This window comes from Chelon labrosus, assembly GCF_963514085.1.
Source record: "Chelon labrosus genome assembly, chromosome: 5".
Classification (NCBI taxonomy): domain Eukaryota; kingdom Metazoa; phylum Chordata; class Actinopteri; order Mugiliformes; family Mugilidae; genus Chelon; species Chelon labrosus.
This window is the reverse complement of record NC_140341.1, coordinates 12,279,081-12,296,564: the sequence shown is the minus strand read 5'-3', so window position 1 is coordinate 12,296,564 and position 17,484 is coordinate 12,279,081. Positions and strand designations below refer to the sequence as shown.

General features: G+C 41.2%; 2 protein-coding genes across 3 annotated transcripts; one reads left to right on the top strand and one right to left on the bottom strand.

Moving 5' to 3' along the window:
- Positions 1–1,073: 1,073 nt before the first annotated feature.
- On the top strand, positions 1,074–8,799 carry phf11 (PHD finger protein 11). The gene is made up of 18 exons (XM_084545639.1): positions 1,074–1,303; positions 3,238–3,342; positions 3,443–3,576; positions 3,655–3,689; positions 3,769–3,854; positions 3,962–4,029; positions 4,143–4,192; positions 4,279–4,358; positions 4,437–4,459; positions 4,639–4,682; positions 4,803–4,885; positions 5,000–5,007; positions 5,196–5,230; positions 5,309–5,367; positions 5,569–5,725; positions 6,697–7,056; positions 7,134–7,205; positions 8,126–8,799. Exons 1-18 carry the CDS (start codon positions 1,193–1,195, stop codon positions 8,200–8,202), a joined length of 1,587 nt encoding a protein of 528 aa, XP_084401765.1. The 5' UTR covers positions 1,074–1,192; the 3' UTR covers positions 8,203–8,799.
- A 78-nt stretch (positions 8,800–8,877) lies between these two features.
- Positions 8,878–17,195, bottom strand: LOC311487953 (RCC1 and BTB domain-containing protein 1-like). 2 transcript variants are annotated; one of them, XM_084544426.1, is made up of 13 exons: positions 16,836–17,195; positions 14,314–14,528; positions 13,855–14,005; positions 13,603–13,769; positions 12,884–13,042; positions 12,688–12,795; positions 11,681–11,823; positions 11,378–11,568; positions 11,029–11,155; positions 10,796–10,947; positions 10,580–10,710; positions 10,358–10,384; positions 9,900–10,036 (listed from the first exon to the last, which is right to left on the bottom strand). In XM_084544426.1, the coding sequence occupies exons 2-12, from the start codon at positions 14,437–14,439 to the stop codon at positions 10,364–10,366; spliced, it is 1,476 nt and encodes a 491-aa protein (XP_084400552.1). In that variant the 5' UTR covers positions 14,440–14,528; positions 16,836–17,195; the 3' UTR covers positions 9,900–10,036; positions 10,358–10,363. The 2 variants fall into 2 exon arrangements, with proteins under 2 accessions (XP_084400551.1, XP_084400552.1); XM_084544425.1 differs by lacking the exon at positions 10,358–10,384 and having other exon boundaries at positions 8,878–10,036.
- Positions 17,196–17,484: the final 289 nt, after the last annotated feature.

Sequence of the window (17,484 nt, the reverse complement as noted above, 5' to 3'; positions counted from 1 at the left end):
TCCTAATAATGACAACAAAATACAAATTCAAATTAATTCAAAATTTTTTGAATTAATTTCATAGTCATTCTCACGTTACTAGACAACACACTGATTCGGGTATAAAATTAAATAAAAATAATATATTAAAAAAAAGCCCAAGAGTTAAATTAATAAAGTCTAACATTTATTTATTTATTTATTTAATTAATTTTTAAAAATGCCTTTGTCTCTTCTTATATATACATTGTATGTAGCACAGATTTATTATTAGTTATTCTATTTTTAATACTGTCATTTATTTTGTCTATTGATGCTGCTGTAACAACAATTCCCCATACGGAATCAATAAAGTCTATCTATCTATATATCTATCTATCTAATGTGAGAGAAATTCTTAAATGTCCCTTAACATTTTAATACTAATTATGAAACTTACCATATGTGGATGCAACATGGGGTGGAAGCTTGTGGTATGGTCAGAAGCTCTGCCTAATCACGTGGTTGCAAGGAATGAATGGATGTATTGTTGTATGCTCCATCAACATAAGGAACTCTGTGTCCCTGTGTTCTGGACATTTGTCACTGTGTGTCACACAGTGATGGTTAACGTGAAGGAGAAGTGTTATGTGTGTCATGAGAGATGTATGTTGAGACGTTAGCACAGTGAGTTTTGTCAAGTCATATGTGATCTCATGACGTGACTACAGATAAGAACATCGTTTAGGTTAGTATAAAAGCTGAGGAGAGACTGCCTCTCTGCAGTCAACATCTGTTCGCTGATGAGTGGCTCTTGCTTGCAAGCAATAAAGGTTTCTAGAAACTAAATATTGTGTCACAACTTGGTATTTGACCAACTCATCTGCACTAGACAAGCGACTGACTTGCAGTTGCCACTATCTATCTATCTATCTATCTATCTATCTATCCATCTATCTATCTATCTATCTATCTATCAACCAACTATGAAAACATAGAAGTTCCGTGTGGATATGATTTTTGTTCTCGCGAGATTACGACATCATATATTAGATTTGAGGAGCTCAATCTGGGGGATACTTCGGAAACAACCTGGCAACCTCGGACCACAGCGATGGGCGGAGAAATGACATCTATTGCAGCTTCATTTAAACGTAGATTCACTAACCCCCGGCCACAAACAACTCTCAAGAGTTACAGTTTTAGACACAAGCCGTGTTATTAGTCGGTAGAAATGAGCCCCGGTCGTACAGTGACTTGCGTACTTTGTCGGCGGAGCGACGAGTCGAGGGTAACGGGACCTCTCTCAATCAAGACCGAAGTCGCTGCTCATCAGAACTGTTTGGTAAATATTAGCATGTTTCTTTGCTAGCAAAGGTATGAGTTAAAATAAAAGAACAAACACGTGGCGTTTATAGTTTATAGCTAAACGGATATGTGGTCGCAGAGTAAGCGAGGTTATTTTATTAAGACGGGAGGAAGAAGAAGAAGAGAATAGAAACTCGGATAAACTTTCTTGTGGTCGAGATGCAAAGTTAATGAGGACGTAGTGCTAATGAGGAGGAAGGAAACTAGTTTGCATTTGTTGAAGAGAAAAAAAAAAAACAATCCAAGTCTAGTTCCAAGTTTTCTGAAGTGGTGCAGGTTTATTGGAGCTCCAGGTCACGGTGAGTCTACCGACACAGAGTGGGTCCGAGGCAGGAGACTGACCCTGAATGCAGGAGACTGACCCTGAATGCAGGAGACTGACCCTGAATGCAGGGCCAGAGCACAGATGTACCCCTGTCCCTCCCCAGGTGGTTGCAGACAGTTCCTTGAATGGATCGTATAGTGGATGTATACTGGTCAGTCGAGGGCAACTTTACACAGGAGGGTGAATTCAGTAGAGGGGCAGGAGTGGCTCCCAGACATGGTCAGAACAGGTAGTATGATCAAGGCTCTGATCAGCAGGGGAGAGGAGACTGGGAGGGTAGAGAAAGGAGTGTGATCAGGAAACTCTGATCTACAGGAGAGGAGAGATCAACATATGGCTGGAATCCCCCCAGACTACTTTACTTCTTCACATTAAGACAGGATTTATATTGAAATGCTGATGTTAAATCAACCCACTTGAGCGCCACTATATTTTAGAAGTTAGAAGTTCTACTCAACTACATTTGGAGCAAAAACAAATCTGTAAATGTACGTAATATAATTCTTAATTATAGATTAAACTCAGCAGGTTTTGTTGAGTTAAAAAAAAACAAAAAAACATTTGAACTTTTGGATGTTTGAGTGATTTCAGTCGTTTCACAAATACCATCAGACGCAGCGAAGAGAAAAGAGACTTTGTAAAACAGGATGTGCAAGTCGTCTTCCTCGCTCACTTATAACTTCCTGTCTCTTCACACTTACACAACTTTCAAATAAAAGCACAGAAGGACAGAAAATAATAAATCACGAATGTGCTTTGGCCTTCGTTATAAAACTATAAAACATAAAACTCTTCCGGAGAGCACACACGTTTAGAAATGATGGTTAACATTTTATTTGGGTGTGTGGCAGCCATAATACAAATGCAAAAGACTGGGGCTTGGCTTCATGCTCCATCCCTTATTTTCATTTCCTCATACCGATCGGGACATCCCTTCTCCCAGCACCTTAATTCGAAGCTGCTCTTCTTCAGTTCGAAGTAGGTAAGGTGGAGGGAATCATGATTAACATCAGTCAGTTTTGAAACAGAGTCTGCTAGGAAGATGAGAATGAAGATATCTCAGAAGCACACATCCAAATCAGTAAAAGAATTTCTTAAGCAATGAAAGTTTAAGGACCGTGCACAGGTGATGCCCTCAAAATCTGACGGACCGGGAACGTTTTTGCGAAGAAGAGTGGGAAAATATTTACCACTCCTTTTCTGCAAAAAGTGATAAAATCAAATGGCGCCACAACTAAGTACAAGTACAGTGGCGTGCACTTTTATGCAGTTAGGATATTCTAGGTTTTTTATTTTTATCTTTTTTTCTCTGAATTCACTCACTTTGGTTTTTGGTGTCATTGCTTAGGTGGTCATTTTCAAAATTAAGGTACAAAAGTTCTAATATAATTTATGTTTGTTTGATTCTTTTACATCACTGGTGTGTTTAGACTTTTTATTTCCACTGTACATTATAGTATTATTAAACTGGCTTGTGTTTTTGAGGGAAATGTGGCTTCTAAGCACTAGAAACTCTAGAAAACATATTTTACATTGCATATTTGAATAAGGGGGGGTTATTATTTACTTGTGTTTCTGTTTTTCAGTTATTTTCCTCTGGTATTTATTGCCGGGAGTCACCGGAGTTTGACAACCTTTTCGGTTTCACGGTGGAGGATGTGCTGGAGGAGGTGAAGCGAGGAAGCAAACTGGTACGGACTGCTGAAATGATCAGATCTAAATACGCCTAATCCACCATCTGCGTGCGGTCAACCGTCGCGTTCAGTTGCGTGACTCATTTGTTTGCCTTAGATTTGTAGCCACTGTAAGAAGAAGGGTGCCACAGCTGGGTGTGAAATCAAACGCTGCAAGAAATGCTACCATTACCCGTGCGCTGTTGAAGCGGAAGCCAAGACGGTCGAGGATGCAGACAATGAAAATTATGGGTGAGTTCAACATAAAAAGTCGTCCTGTACTGTGAAGCCGAGCATAAATCCAAACTTACAAACTGTTTTGTGCAACAGGCTTTACTGCCGTCAGCATTACGAGCAGATAAAAAGTAAGTGCCTTCTTTCTGTCGCCAGTTTTCCCCCAAGTGTACGAGGTGTTATGAGTTAATCTTTTTTTTTTCTGAACAGAAAAGAACGGTTGTGTTAATGGACTCGTCACTTCCATCGCGAAGCCTTCGACCTCTAAAACTCCCTCTGAAGCCGGATCATCGAAGGTCAGATTGACTTCAGGCACAACATTTTTAAAACACCTGCCCCTGAAGTTTTTAGCATGTTCTGTATTTATTTATTTATTTATGTTGGCGTGTTTTATTCTCAACAGGTATATTGCCTAGCTTGTGAGAAGCCAGAAGGAAACATCAGCTTGGACAGTTTGTCCAATAGCATTAAGTGAGTATTTCCAAAACATCTTTCTTTTTAGGTAATTCATCTCTTTCCAGTCACATCAATGTCATCAAATATCATTCTAATAACCGGATGTGTCTTTTTTTTTATTTTTTAAGGTTAAATTGTGAAAAACATCCTTCATCAACCCATAACAGGAACACCAACGGTGAGTCTTGATCAGAGGCTTGTGTTTTTTACGCCATATTTTCCCGATGTCACGGGTTAAATGCCTCTCTTTCTTATTTTTTGCAGGTGACTGTGCTGTAGCCGGGCCGTCCACGTACAGCAGTGACGGCAGCGTATCCAGCAATACGACGCTCGGCTCATCCAAGGCACGCACAGTATTCACAGTCACTAGAATACTGATCGCTAATTGATCAGAATTTAATCGTTTTCTCTTTGCTTTTCAGAGACGACTGAGTTTCGGTGACAAGTAAGTGTTGGTGATTTGGGGGCCGTTCTTTGAAACTGACCTTTTTCTCATTGTGTGTTTGTAGTTTTTGGTGGCGAATCTCTTGCTTACATTGAAATGCAAACGATTTTCTAATCAATTCAATTTAAAATTTTCTTGCTTTGCCTAATCTTGATGGTGCCTCATCCCTTTTGTCACAGACAAGAAGAGAATCCCTCTAAACGGAGGCTCGAAACCAGGAACGGTATAATATCTGATGATTCTTCAAATTCAGGTTAACCTCAGTACAAGAAAAGAAAATGTAACCTGTGTGGGTTTATGTTTCCTTTAGATGCTGATTTATGTGATTCCTCCTTTTCTATAGATGACGATCAACTGAACGCATCAATAGAAATATTTGCCCCTTTAGAGTCGGATTTGGATGAAAGTGGCAGCACAGAAAGCCAAGTAGGTCTAATCTGTTATTTTACCTAAAGATCAGAACAGGCTGAATATGTTTAATGAGCTAATGACCTTTTCTTTCTGTCTTTCATTGATTTTCTGCGCTGGTCTGTGCCCCAGACAATCAGGTATGACTTTTTTGTTTACATCAAACCTCCTAATCCTATTGAAAATTCTGTGTGATTGGATCGTACCAGCATATTCAGATAATTGATTAGGCTGTTAATATTAGTCTGATATTAGTTTCTATGCAAACATAGCGACTGTCTATTAAAGATTAAAAGATTTTTTGTTTTTCAATATTATTGCCCCCTAGGAAAGACTGTAAGAGTCCAAATGGATCTATTCCAGGTAAGCAGTCACAACAGATTCAGGCGGTGTTTAGTATTTAGCTAAGATGTGACACAAACTGTTCCTGTCTCCTTTTAGGAAATCAGCCAGAGGTTGAAAGCAGACAAGAAGATGAAGATGAAACACTCATACATTCAGTAAGTTCTCAGATATTGCTCCAGTACTGTCAAATGTGTCCTAGTCCTAGTCTTTACTTAAATATTTGTGCAGTTCGTGTAACTGTCATAGTATTATTATTTTAATGCAGAATTAAGATACAGTTTGTACACGGCTCATGCAGTATGTGGTAAATCGTGATGACCAGTGTGCTGATGTGAGATGTATTTGCTGCCTGCCAGGATGCTGAGTCAGAGAGTCTCCTGCTTCCTGTGGAGATCTGCGCAGAGTCCGAGTCCATTTCAACAGCTGCTACTGAGGACTCGATGCCGACTGCTTCAAGTCCAACACCCAAAGTTATTTTGGTTAAAGAAGACGTAGCAAAGACAGCCCATGAAGGTAAGATTATTGTTCTTGTGGCAGAAGAGATGCATATAGTACTTTGTTGATGTTCAACTGAAAACAAGTAAATATACACCATCTACAAATGCATGCTGACAGCAAAAAGTAATACCAGAATGCCACAGCAATAGTAGTGTTCGGGATTATTCGATTAACTGCTGTTAATAAATGAACCGATAAGGCCAGAAAATGCATTGTAGATATTCTGTAGTTCCATGTTTCAACACCAGGTGGAGCCTCTTATTGATTAGTGACATGGAGCGTTTATAAAGGTGGAGGGATGCTCCAGGATGTCACCCATAGGTTTCCTGGAAAGCAGCTCTGAAGTGAGATGTGTTGCAGATGCCTTATGCAGACTCTCTTAATTATTGCGTAACACTAAGCCTTAATACGACTGAAAACTGTAAAAACAAGCACACATCCCTGCGTCCAGCTAAGCAAAACCTGGCTCTGCTAACTGTGGTGGTCGTGTTGAGCGTGAAGGTGTCTGCACTGGGATTTTTAAAGTCCGACACAGGCCAGGAACTCAGTGTCAGACAGCAGAGAGCAGATCAAGTGCTTCCAACGACCTTAAACCTGAGGTGATGAAGTATATTAGTGACAGTCCCAGTTTAGATACACGTCAGCGGTGGCATTTTAATGATTAAACAATTATTGATTGGCCGACTATCTGCTAAGTAAATTGTTTATTGCTAGGTAAACATTTGCATCCTTCAACGTCACGACAGTATTTGGACACATTTGCAAACAAGGTGTGAAGGTTGTGTGGAAGAACTCGGATTTTAACTTTACTTTTCCAAACATGTGCCAGTGGAGTGGGTGTCGGTGCCGCTGCAGAGTGGGCCTCTGAAATAAATACTGTATGAGAAACATTTATCTAGGGGTGTGAGGAAGGAATGAAATTTGAAAACTACTAGTTCAAATTACATGTAATCTGTGATAACACACTGAACCGTCTCTGTTGTTAGTGTCCAGTCCTGATCGCAGGCTGATGTCTCGACACACCAGTGGACCCTCTGTCCCAGAGCAAAGCTCCACTGCTCGCGCTCCGTCTCCTGAGCAGTCTGAACGCCGCGGTGGTACTGGTTCACCTCCACGTGCCGGCTCAGCTATTTTCCCGGCTCCACCTGAAACCAACTGTGTAACCCTTCTCTCTTCGCCTTCCTCCGTCGCGGCGCTTCCCTCAGGCCCGGAGCACGGCATCGACTCCACCAGCTTCTGGAAAAGCTGCAACGTGGCCGGGTGCACGCAGGCCATCTTCGCCGACTTCATTAATGGAATGAACGATATCTCCAAGAGAATCCAGTCCAATCAGGCCAGCCAGGAGGGTAAGAGAGGACACAAGACACGTCTCTTTGTTGGTTCTCATTCATTATTTAAACATAGTGAAAACGTCTTTCCTCAGATTATGATCGGGCGCTATCGGTGATGGCAGCTTCTGGGAAACTGGCAGAGTTTGTGTCCAAGCAGCAGGAAGGTCAGTGAACAGTGTTTCTTTGGGGATTGTGTTGTTGGTTGAACTCGATTAAACACACGCTACAGGAATTTAAGTTGACCGTGCCAAATAGACACGTCAGGCTAATTTTAGCATTTGGCTAAGGCTGGTAAAGTCTGACATTGTGGGCACTGCAGTCTAACCTTGCATCAACACGTAGTAGATCCAAAGCTGTTTATAGAAATACACCGGTCAGGCATAACATTATGACCACCTTCCTAATATTGTGTAGGTCTCCCTTGTGCCTCCAAAACTGTTATGACTCATCAGAGAATGGACATGGTCCTTCTGAGGGTGTCCTGTGGTGTCTGGCAACAGGATGTTGTTAGTGGGGGGCCTTTGGGTCCTATGGGTTGAGGGGAGGGGCCTCTGTGGATCATCCCACAGATAGTTGTGCAACACCTTGTGCTGTTCTTCATGTTTTTTGAGTTGTTCCTAAACCGTTTTTGTGTGTGTGCCTGTGTCAGGCTGCATCCTGCTGGGGATGGCTGCTGCCATCAAGGAGTGTCAGTGCTATGGGGTGGGGGGTGTCTGGTCTGGTCTAGGTGAATGCCAATGTCCAAAAGTTCCCAGCAGAAAATTGTCACAAGATGGTCAATGTTATTTACTTCTCCTGTCAGTGGTCATAATGTTGTTGCTGATCGGTGTATAAATCGCTACCGTTACACTAGTAACAGCTTTAGTGCTGTGGTTTTATGTGGAATCACTCAGCAAAATTGAATCAATTTCAGCAGTAAAAAGGCTCCGTAAATGTGCTAGGAAAGAGCCACTGCAGTTAGTTTTTATTATAATGGCTTCATTTGAAGATGGTATATCCTTGTATTAAGTCACTGGAGCAGAGCTGCTGCATTCAGCACTGATGTTTATGTTTTAAGATTATTTCTTAATCACTGTGGTTACAGAGTTAAAACGGAAACTAATGGAACTGCACAAGGCAGCGGCAGCTATGATGGAGGTCGTCTCAGCACTAAGGAAATGAGTCTTCCTTGTTTTCTGTCCTTTAGACTCACTGTTGTTTGCATTTCAGATTACCTCAATTTTTTATATATATTTTTTTTTTTTAAATCTGTATATTTTTAATGACTTTATTGTCTTAACACGTGACAGTGTTGAATGTGGATATAAAAAAAATGTCTGGTAGAAGTTGGGGGAAACCCATTTTATTTCTTCTTCTTTAGATTTTATTTCAAAACCTAAAACAAATTGTGAAGAAGTGGAGAGAACGTTTGTATTGAAGATGATCCATATACAACCCTGTCAACTGCACTAAGTTTGCTTGTGGGTTTATTTCCCTTAAATAATAATTACTTATGTTCAAAGAATGTTTTTATTATTGGTAATTTATATTTGGTATTGGGTTGTTTTTTCCCCACCATGTCGAACTGAAACGGTTTTCTTAAAGTACTTACATTGGGAGAGAAACCGCACGTTGGAGCCATTTATTATGTTTGATACATAATTTCACAAAAAGTGAAGCTTGATTCACTTTTTGTATTTGATATGCTGCATTTTTGCCTCATGACGATTTGCATCTTGTGGTTTATCTGTTGTGTTCTGTCAAATCTTATAATACCTAATATTATGCTGTATGAAAATCCTCATCTGTTTCACTGTGATTCTATTTAATATAAGTTTGGAAACACAAAAACACTCGTTTACAGAAAACTACTTTTTTTTTATTTATTTGCTTTCCGAGGTCACAGAATTCAACTGGCACTTCATAGTCTTCAGTATCAACAACTCACAATTATTTGATATAAACAAAAATAATTGTAAATATATTCTTCAAAATACTCACAGCGGTAGTGTACATGTCCCTAAACGGCTTCATAAATGCTAATACTGTGTAATATCACATGTCCAGGACCTCACAACCAAAGCTTCAGGGCCAAGGCCACATGCCTTAAACGGCTTCATACACCAACGGAGTCTTTTGTGCAATAAAAACAGATTTATGCAATGGAGTTGTAGCTGCCTAGAATAACATAATCCAGTTTATGAAATCCATTTAAATTTAAGACTGAATGTAACTGTGGTCTAGGAGGCTCTACTTTCCATTTTACAACAGAGATCGAATATCACACCTGAGCACTGCAGCTGTGGAAGCCACTAGGACTAATAATCACTAAAATAATGTTAGTGTTCAGTTTTCTCTTGATAATCTGCAAGTGCAAACAGTCTCATGCCTGAAATTCAAGATGCATCCGCACCATCATGTGGTCTTCCAGTGAAGAGGCAAAGCAAAGTCATCAAAATAAAAGTGCAAACCCTAGAAGTAACTTGGTCAGTTGAACAGAAGCATAGAAAAAGTAAAGTGATAACAGGCAACTGGCAAAAACCTTTCAAGTTAAAAAAAATAATATTAACCTTATCAAACAATAGCAATCCTCTAAATGTCTTTGAGCTCCTGCTTTACACAGTGTGTAAAAAGATAAGTCAGGCACTTGTAACGCTGCTGCTTGAATTTTCAGTATGTGCACCTTATGTCACGGACACGTAGTGTAGTCTGGAATTACATGAATTAGGGATTTGACAGTGACGGTGGTGAATATTTCCACCGTGTGACCACCTGTCAGCGGAGGTATGTGCGGTCGACTGCAGGTGATGACGCACTTGCAGAAATCAGTCGCAGAGTCCTGCGTCGTCCCATCTCCTCCGCCCTCGGACTGACGTCAGTTCTTGAAGGCTCCACACTGACTGGCTCGACCTATGAAGTCTTTGAGCAGACTGCCGTCGATCTGCCAGAAAGCAGCGGTCTGCGTCACCTCGGTCAGGTGATTCACACAGAACCTGAAGCAGAACTCCTCCAGCTCCTGAATGACAAGGTAAGAGCACAAACAAGCAAAGAGGAGTTCTTTAAATTTGGTCAATGTTTCTTCACTGCTTTTGGAGTGAAACTTCATCCGTTTAGAAATGAACTGGTGAAACAAACGCAAATGATTGGTTGAAACTTCACCGTGTCACTGGAGCGCTGAAAGAAGTTGAGGCAGGCGTTAGTTTGCAGCTTCATATTGCCAGCTTCCATGGAAAACTACTAGTAGCCACACCATTAGAGGCAACTAACAGTGGGTTAGCTTAGCTTAGCATAAAGACAGGAAGAGGGGAAGCTGTTAGTCTGGGGTTCAGTAACTTACTGGTGTCTATGTATCTTGCAAGGAAACCTATGGAGGAGATATAATACAGCGGTGAAATTTATCACACACGCCTCCATAATTAGAAATCTTTTGAGAGACTATTACACTTTGTTAGGTTTGAATATAGCCTAGCATATCATTTCCCAGTTTTTAGTCTTGATGCTAAGCTAAATCTAGAGAATCTTTCTATATTATATACATACAAACAGATGATAGACTGACCTCTGCATCGTAGCGTACAGCAGCAGACAGCAGGGAGAAGGCGTTGTCAATAGTGATCCCCCTCTTGATGAGGTTTTGGCACAGACGTTTCAGGCGGTCCTCACAATACGACGTGGCCAGATCCAGCAGCCCTGCGAACGCACAGACAGGAGCAGGATGTGTGTGTCAGTATTTAAAAATGACACCAGCAGGCTGTGAAGGGTGCGCAGGTCCGACCGATGGCGTCTTCAGGAGGCAGCTCAACGTTGTCGGTGTAGAGGAACTCCAGGAAGGAGCGGTACACGGGGTAGGAGAACTGGTCTATCTCGATCACATCCTTCATGTCCTCGTTCCAGTGGGACTGAAACATTGATCTGAAGTGTTCACACCTACACAGCAACAGATGCAGGATACATCTATTGTATCAGTTTCTACTTCACTCGATCACAGATCTGTGGTGAAATCCTGACCTGATTTTGAGAATTGCTTTGTGGACATAGATATATCTGCCTTCAACGCAGAACGTCAGGTCAGCTGTTTCAGGGTTGTCAAACTCTTTCCTGAGAGCCTGAGCCACGGTCATGAAGTCATCGTGCTCTGGACAAAAAAACAAAAAACAAAAACAAAACATTGTCTTTTGCAATTAGACACAACTGTCTTCTGTTTTTTTTTTTTTTTATGAGGCTTCATCTTACATACATTTAAACCTAAAAATATAAAACAAAAACTAGCTTTTGAAAAATAACTATTAGTAAGACAATTATTATTACTACTAAATAATTATTTCCATAACTGGGCAAAATCAAAGAAAAGACTTACCCACAGACAGAAGTCTCCACATAACTGATGGCGTGGCAAAGCAGGCAAAGACATCGTCTGTGCAGGTAAAGGGTGTGAGGTGGGGCAGCACTATGGACTGACCCCTGCACTGGCCCCACATGTACACCTGTCCACTCTGGGTCTTGGCAGCTGATGTGTGTGTGGAGTGACAGGCAGCGATCTCTACAATCCTGTTACGGGAAATAGAAGAGAAGTCGGTCGGTGGCGATGGCAGCGACGGGAGGATTTAATTGTGTGTGTGTGTGTGTGTGTGTGTGTGTGTGGGGTGATGGTCTCCCTCACCTTTCTTTCTCAGTCATGATCTGTACTGGGCTCAGCTGGTTGCTCTTGTTGCCGGTGCCCAGTTGCCCGTATATGTTGGCACCCCAAGTGTAAAGCAAGCCCTCGTCTGTTAGAGCCATGGAGTGAGCAATGCCTGAGACAATCTAGAGAGAGAGGAGGGGGGGAAAAAAATGGAATATAAGGCAGATTGTTTTAATGTTCATGTTTAATAAATATTATAAGAAATTGTTTAATCCAAATTTGCAGTTTGCAGCCTCGAAAATGTTGAGATTTACTGGAAATACTTTTGAATTTTCATTCACATTCAGCTTTGGACATACTGATGAAATACTATTACTAATCTCCTGGAAGAGGTAATTTAGAAAGCACTGTTTAGCCCTCTTTCTTTTTGAGGAATACAGATTTATTTAAATTAATGTTTTTGGCACTTTTTTGCCTTTGTGTTTCAATAAATAGTAGTGGAGGGAGACGGGACGCAATGGATTGAGAGCAAAGGGACAACTCACGGCAAAAGATGAAGGCTGGAATCAAACCTGCACCGCTGCAGTGAGGACTGTAGCCTCAGTTAATGCTCGCTCAATCATGTAGTTCACCTACCTCATGTTTAAATTACGGTTACCTTACCTTTTTTATTATTATTATTATTGAGCAAAAGGGGAATTTAGAGAAAGTGCAAATACAAGCTTCAAGTTATAGTTAAAAATAACATCTGTAGGTTATAGTATTTGAGTTTTTCCTTTTGTGTTCTGTTTTTTTTAATCTCCCCGTCTATAAAAGATCATTTTAACATTTCAGAACTTGCATGATGGCATTTGTAGGGAGTAGTCGCACATGTAATGTGTCTCCAAAATGAGTCTTGCCCCTGTGTCTCCAAAATGAGTCTTGCCCCTGCCGGTATTATGAAAATGATCCCAACAATTAAATTACATTTGCGCATTTCATTTCTTGCAGACTTGACTTGGATAACGTGACTTGGCATATAGATTAGATATAGTGTCATCTCCCACCTGTTGCACACACACACCCTGCAGAGCCGAAAGTCGACAGGGAGTGAGCTGGTTCCCATTATTTCCCAGTCCGAGTTGTCCGTTCCCATTAAAGCCCCAGCCGTACACCTGCAGAGACGCAAACAGAACATGAACGCGGTGGCGGCCTGTGCAGGATAACTTGTTTGTGTAGCTCGGGCGTGAGTTAAACAGTCACCTCTCCGTTGTCCACTACTGCCAGAGACGAGGTCTGACCGCAGACGATACTGACGGCCACCTTGTTCTGCAGGCAGCTGGACACTCGGCGGGGCATGAGCTGGTTCGCTGTGGAGCCTGAGCCCACCTGACCGCAGTTGTTGTAGCCCCATGCATACACCTGGCAGATGAGAAAAGGTTAAAAGGTGAGATATGTGAAGAGTTAAACATCACCCACCTTAATCATTTTAACAGCAACAGTTTTCAGAAAGTCAACAAATTATTATCCAGTCTCACCTGTACCTTCTGCTCTAAATCCCAGCGTTTATGACTCTTTATGGAGTCTAAACTGTTACAAACACTCAGCATCCAAGCTTCTTAGTGCTCAGTTGTTGCAGGCAGCAGTCTTAATAACATCGTGACACTGGTTAATGTTGCATCCTAAACCTTAAAGAAAGGCCTCACTAGCCGTGTCTCCCGTGTTACAAAATCCAGCTGCCAGCATCTCTAAATCTCTCTTAATGACTGTGTGGGAAGCAGTTTGAAGCAGAATAGATTATTTATTTTCCAGGTTTTCAGCTCATGGGGGATCAACTAAAGCCGTGATTGGACTTTGGGTCGTGTAAGGGTGACTATGACTAATCACTTCCTATGACCAAAGTTGAGCCTGTTGTGTAATTAGAAAGATTTTTGCATAATTTTTCTGTATAACAAATTCTCTGTCAATCCCTAGACACTCACTTCTCCTGAGTCAGTCAGAGCCAGTGAGTGGTGAGAGCCACAGGCCACCTCCGTGACCTTCTTATTGAGCAGGTTGGCAGACACGAGCACCGGAGCGACTCCTTGGTTGGTCGTCCCATTTCCCAGTTGGCCGTAGCCATTGTGGCCCCAGGCAAACAGCTCTCCATCTGAAACCCAGAGACATTAATCATTCCGGTGCACGTTTTAATCCAGCCATGAGGTGGGGAGGATAACGTGTTTTTCTGAAGCTACCCTTCGTGGCCAGCAGGACGTGGAGTCCGCTCCCGTAGCTCAGGCTGACCACCTTCCTACCGCTCAGGAAGTCCAGCTTCTTGGGTACAATTGTGCTCAGGCTGTCCCCTGTTCCAAGGCAGTTGCTGCAGTTCAGCCCAAACACAAACACCTGAGTGTGGACAAAAGAGAAAACATGTAATGTGGATCAGTGATAAGGAGTGCTAACTGCAGAGAGCGGAGTAGGTAACAGGTCAGACTGGAGACACACAATCATCAACATCAGCAGGCAGCAGTGGTGCCACCAACCACACACACAGCTCCATACATAATAATACTAGTACAAACAGAGCATTTCAAATATATAAATAAAGTAAAAATATAAATACAATCATTTTTACTTTATTCTTATTTTAATAATAATCAAAAAGAAGAGGATGGGGATTAACACCATGTTGCTTCCCCTCTGACCTCTCTCACCTTATCATCACAGGTGATGTAGATGGCCTCATTAGCAGACGTTCCAAACACACATGCTTTCTGTATCTGGGAGAGCTCCTGAGGCTCCAACAGGCTGAAAATGGGCCATTTGGTTATATCCACCATGATGTGAGACAGCGGGCCGGATGGATGAACGTCTATCCGAAAGGCAGGGCATGGGGCAGGGGGATGAGCGAGGCTGCCAGTTCTGCAGTCTATAAGAGAGGGTGAGAAAACAGACAGCAGGGACATTTGTCAACTTGTGTAAAGATTAATATCGACAAATAACAACAAAAATTACAAGAATCTGAGCTGAAAAGGAGCATTATTGTGTTGTCAAAGGTTTTAAAAGCATCTTACGGCAAAGCAAAGTCCTTTCATGCGTTTTAAACTCCAAACCACACACACACAGTAAATAAGAAATGAAGCTAGCCCACGCATGATCTCACAGAGGAGATCGGGGTCATGAGGTTTAACTTATTAGCTCACAGATGCAAGGGTTGGTATGTATAAGCTCCTCGGAGTGAAGTTTTAATGTCGTGAAAATACTTCTACTTAAAGTCTACATTTTAATCATTAAATAACATAGGAGTGGTTAGGAATCACCAGCAGACGACTGAGTTACACGCAGAGAGATCAAGAAATGGAAAATATATTTTAGAAACTTTTAAATCATAGCAGATTGTGTGCGGTCACCCATTAAATAAAAGCACAGAGGAACACAAGGCTCTCCTCCTGTAGGGATATCAAAGACAAGGAATCCACCTTAAATTATTGACAAATACAAATAGTTTGTGGATTTAACTCGTCCCCTTTTTAGGCTGGACTGGAGAGGTGCAGACTGCGGTGATGACGTGGAACCAAAAACCCTGGATCTGCTCCACAGATGGAGGAAGCGCTTTGATAACACTACACCCTACACTTAGTGGGGTGATACATTTAATTTTGCCACATTTGACATAGTAATACGTATTCATCTCTCGCTTTATGTTGTAACATTTTATACACAAAATATGATAAATAGTTTAAAATGGCATAGAATCTAGCTCAGATTAGGTCACTTTATGCTTTGACTCAAGATAAAGGCTTAAAACGAATGAAATTATATAACAACATTAACACTGACTGGGTCCTGTGTGTTGCATGAATAGACTTACACAATTAATACTTCATGTTAGTGCTGATAGTTTGAATGCAGGCCTTTATTCACAGTGGTATACTTTATTAAACATTTGCTGGGAAGCCTGAGGTTATCAAACTGGAGACACGCCGACAGTCAGTGATTTAGACGTTAGAGAATATAAATCCAGGTTAAATAAATTTTCAGGAGCGGTGATGCAGATGCAGAGGATGGAGAAATAACAGATGGGCAGTTCTGAGCGAGGGCCCTACAAAGTGGCTGGAGGCACAGCTGTCTGACTTTGGGCCATCAAGCAGGTGAAAGAAGTAGGTCAGCTGTTGTTGGCACTATGTCCACCAGGGGCTGACATCAAGACAGGATGAGGGAGTTGCACAAGAACAATGGCACTGGCATTGCTTTTTTTTTCTCCTCTTATAAAAATTATCTGAATTCCATTACTGATGTGTAAAGAGTTTGTTCAGGAATCTGACACCCAACCCTAGCCTGTAAATAAAGAGCACAATTATGGCCTGAGAATAAATTGTGATACAGCTGTCAGCTTACTAATAAGATTAAGTTAAAAATGTGTTGTTTTATTTTTTAAATAATTGAAAGAGCTATTGATTCAAATGTATATTCATTCTGGACACCTTGTTTTTTAGTACCACTGAACTGTATCGTGGTGTTTCTATTATTTTGTGTGTTTAATTAAATAAAGTTTAATAACAAACACAAACTACATCCATCCAAAATTACCACACGATTAAAACACCACTTTTTTTTACGCTGCTTCAGTATAAACTGATCATTATAACAGTCATGAAAGCTAAGATTTAGTGCAAGGCTTTTATATTTTAAGCATTTGTTTACATATAGGTGTACCTAATGTTTTGGCACGCGCGTGTCACGCAGTTTATCCCGTGCCACTAAAACTGTTGTTGGTGAAAACAGTTCGTGAACCTCGGAGGCTTAAGGATTTTCCGAGGAAACGGGCGTTGGACGTGTATAATAAAGGATTTGTGTGACAACGTAGCTTAAACCGATAATTCTTTGTAAACATGTGAAATATTAAAAAGGAGACGGAGAGGACAGGGACCGCCTAACCGTTACATGAAAACCGTTAGCTCGGCCGGTTACCGTTGGCCATTGTTACAAACGCATTATTCAGCAACACAACACACAATACAGCAAAGTGGACGCAGCTGGTACTAGACTTATCCCTTTGGAAAGTCGCTCTAATCTGCCGCTAACTGATTTTTTTTCTCCACAACAAACAACGGTCGGTTAACAAATTAAACCAGAAAATAATACCGCTTTTTTTTTTTTTTTTTTTTTAGGAAAAAAGCAAGCAAACAAACAAACAAACACATTAGAACACAACTGACATTTCCACTAAACTCACCCGTTAGATGAGTTTGAGTCTGGAGTCGTCAACGGCTCCGGTGGACGGTTTCACCATGGCACCATGTGTCGTGTTTCCACTTTTCTACCGAAGGTGCCACACTAAACTCTTCTGATTTTTATTTCCGGAAGTGGGGGGAAAAAAAAACAATGTCACGTGACCTCAAGGCCAAAATAATCGATTGCAGAAGGGGTTACGTCCAGAACGCTTAGTCAGAATGAAATCAGACCACGATGTCGAACACAGAGCAATTTAACCGAATTTTCCCGCCAACTTTTCCACATCTTTCTCATTGACTGTATATATACGAACTATACCTTTCTACCACTTTTCATTGTGTTCTTCAGGCGGTATAATGTGCAGTTGTTATGAGGTTTTGTGTTCTCTGGAGCTGTCTGTGACTCACTGAGTTTACTTTATAGTCCAACACATAGACAAATGGGATGTAAAAATGTTAGCCAGCACTCAACAAACACGCAAAGTTGTTGGTGTTTTTCTTTCACCAAAGATAGGAGACAAATTGTGTTGTGTATTTTAAGTTCTGAAATTAATAAAATGGGCACATGATGCATGAGGCATTATTATTAGTTTTTTCACCCGATGCCAGAGGAGAAATTGTTGTATTTGTCCTTGGGCTTTTCTCAAACAT

Excerpts from the sequence above, each read along its gene's own strand:
- phf11 (XM_084545639.1), top strand. The coding sequence starts at position 1,193 with ATGAGCCCCGGTCGTACAGTGACTTGCGTACTTTGTCGGCGGAGCGAC. Across the intron at positions 4,193-4,278 it reads CCATAACAGGAACACCAACG|GTGACTGTGCTGTAGCCGGG; the intron begins GTGAGTCTTGAT and ends TATTTTTTGCAG. Across the intron at positions 7,206-8,125 it reads TGTGTCCAAGCAGCAGGAAG|AGTTAAAACGGAAACTAATG; the intron begins GTCAGTGAACAG and ends CTGTGGTTACAG.
- LOC311487953 (XM_084544425.1), bottom strand. The coding sequence starts at position 14,439 with ATGGTGGATATAACCAAATGGCCCATTTTCAGCCTGTTGGAGCCTCAG. Across the intron at positions 13,043-13,602 it reads CTCTGACTGACTCAGGAGAA|GTGTATGCATGGGGCTACAA; the intron begins GTGAGTGTCTAG and ends CTCATCTGCCAG. Across the intron at positions 10,948-11,028 it reads AAAGCAATTCTCAAAATCAG|GTGTGAACACTTCAGATCAA; the intron begins GTCAGGATTTCA and ends GTTGCTGTGTAG.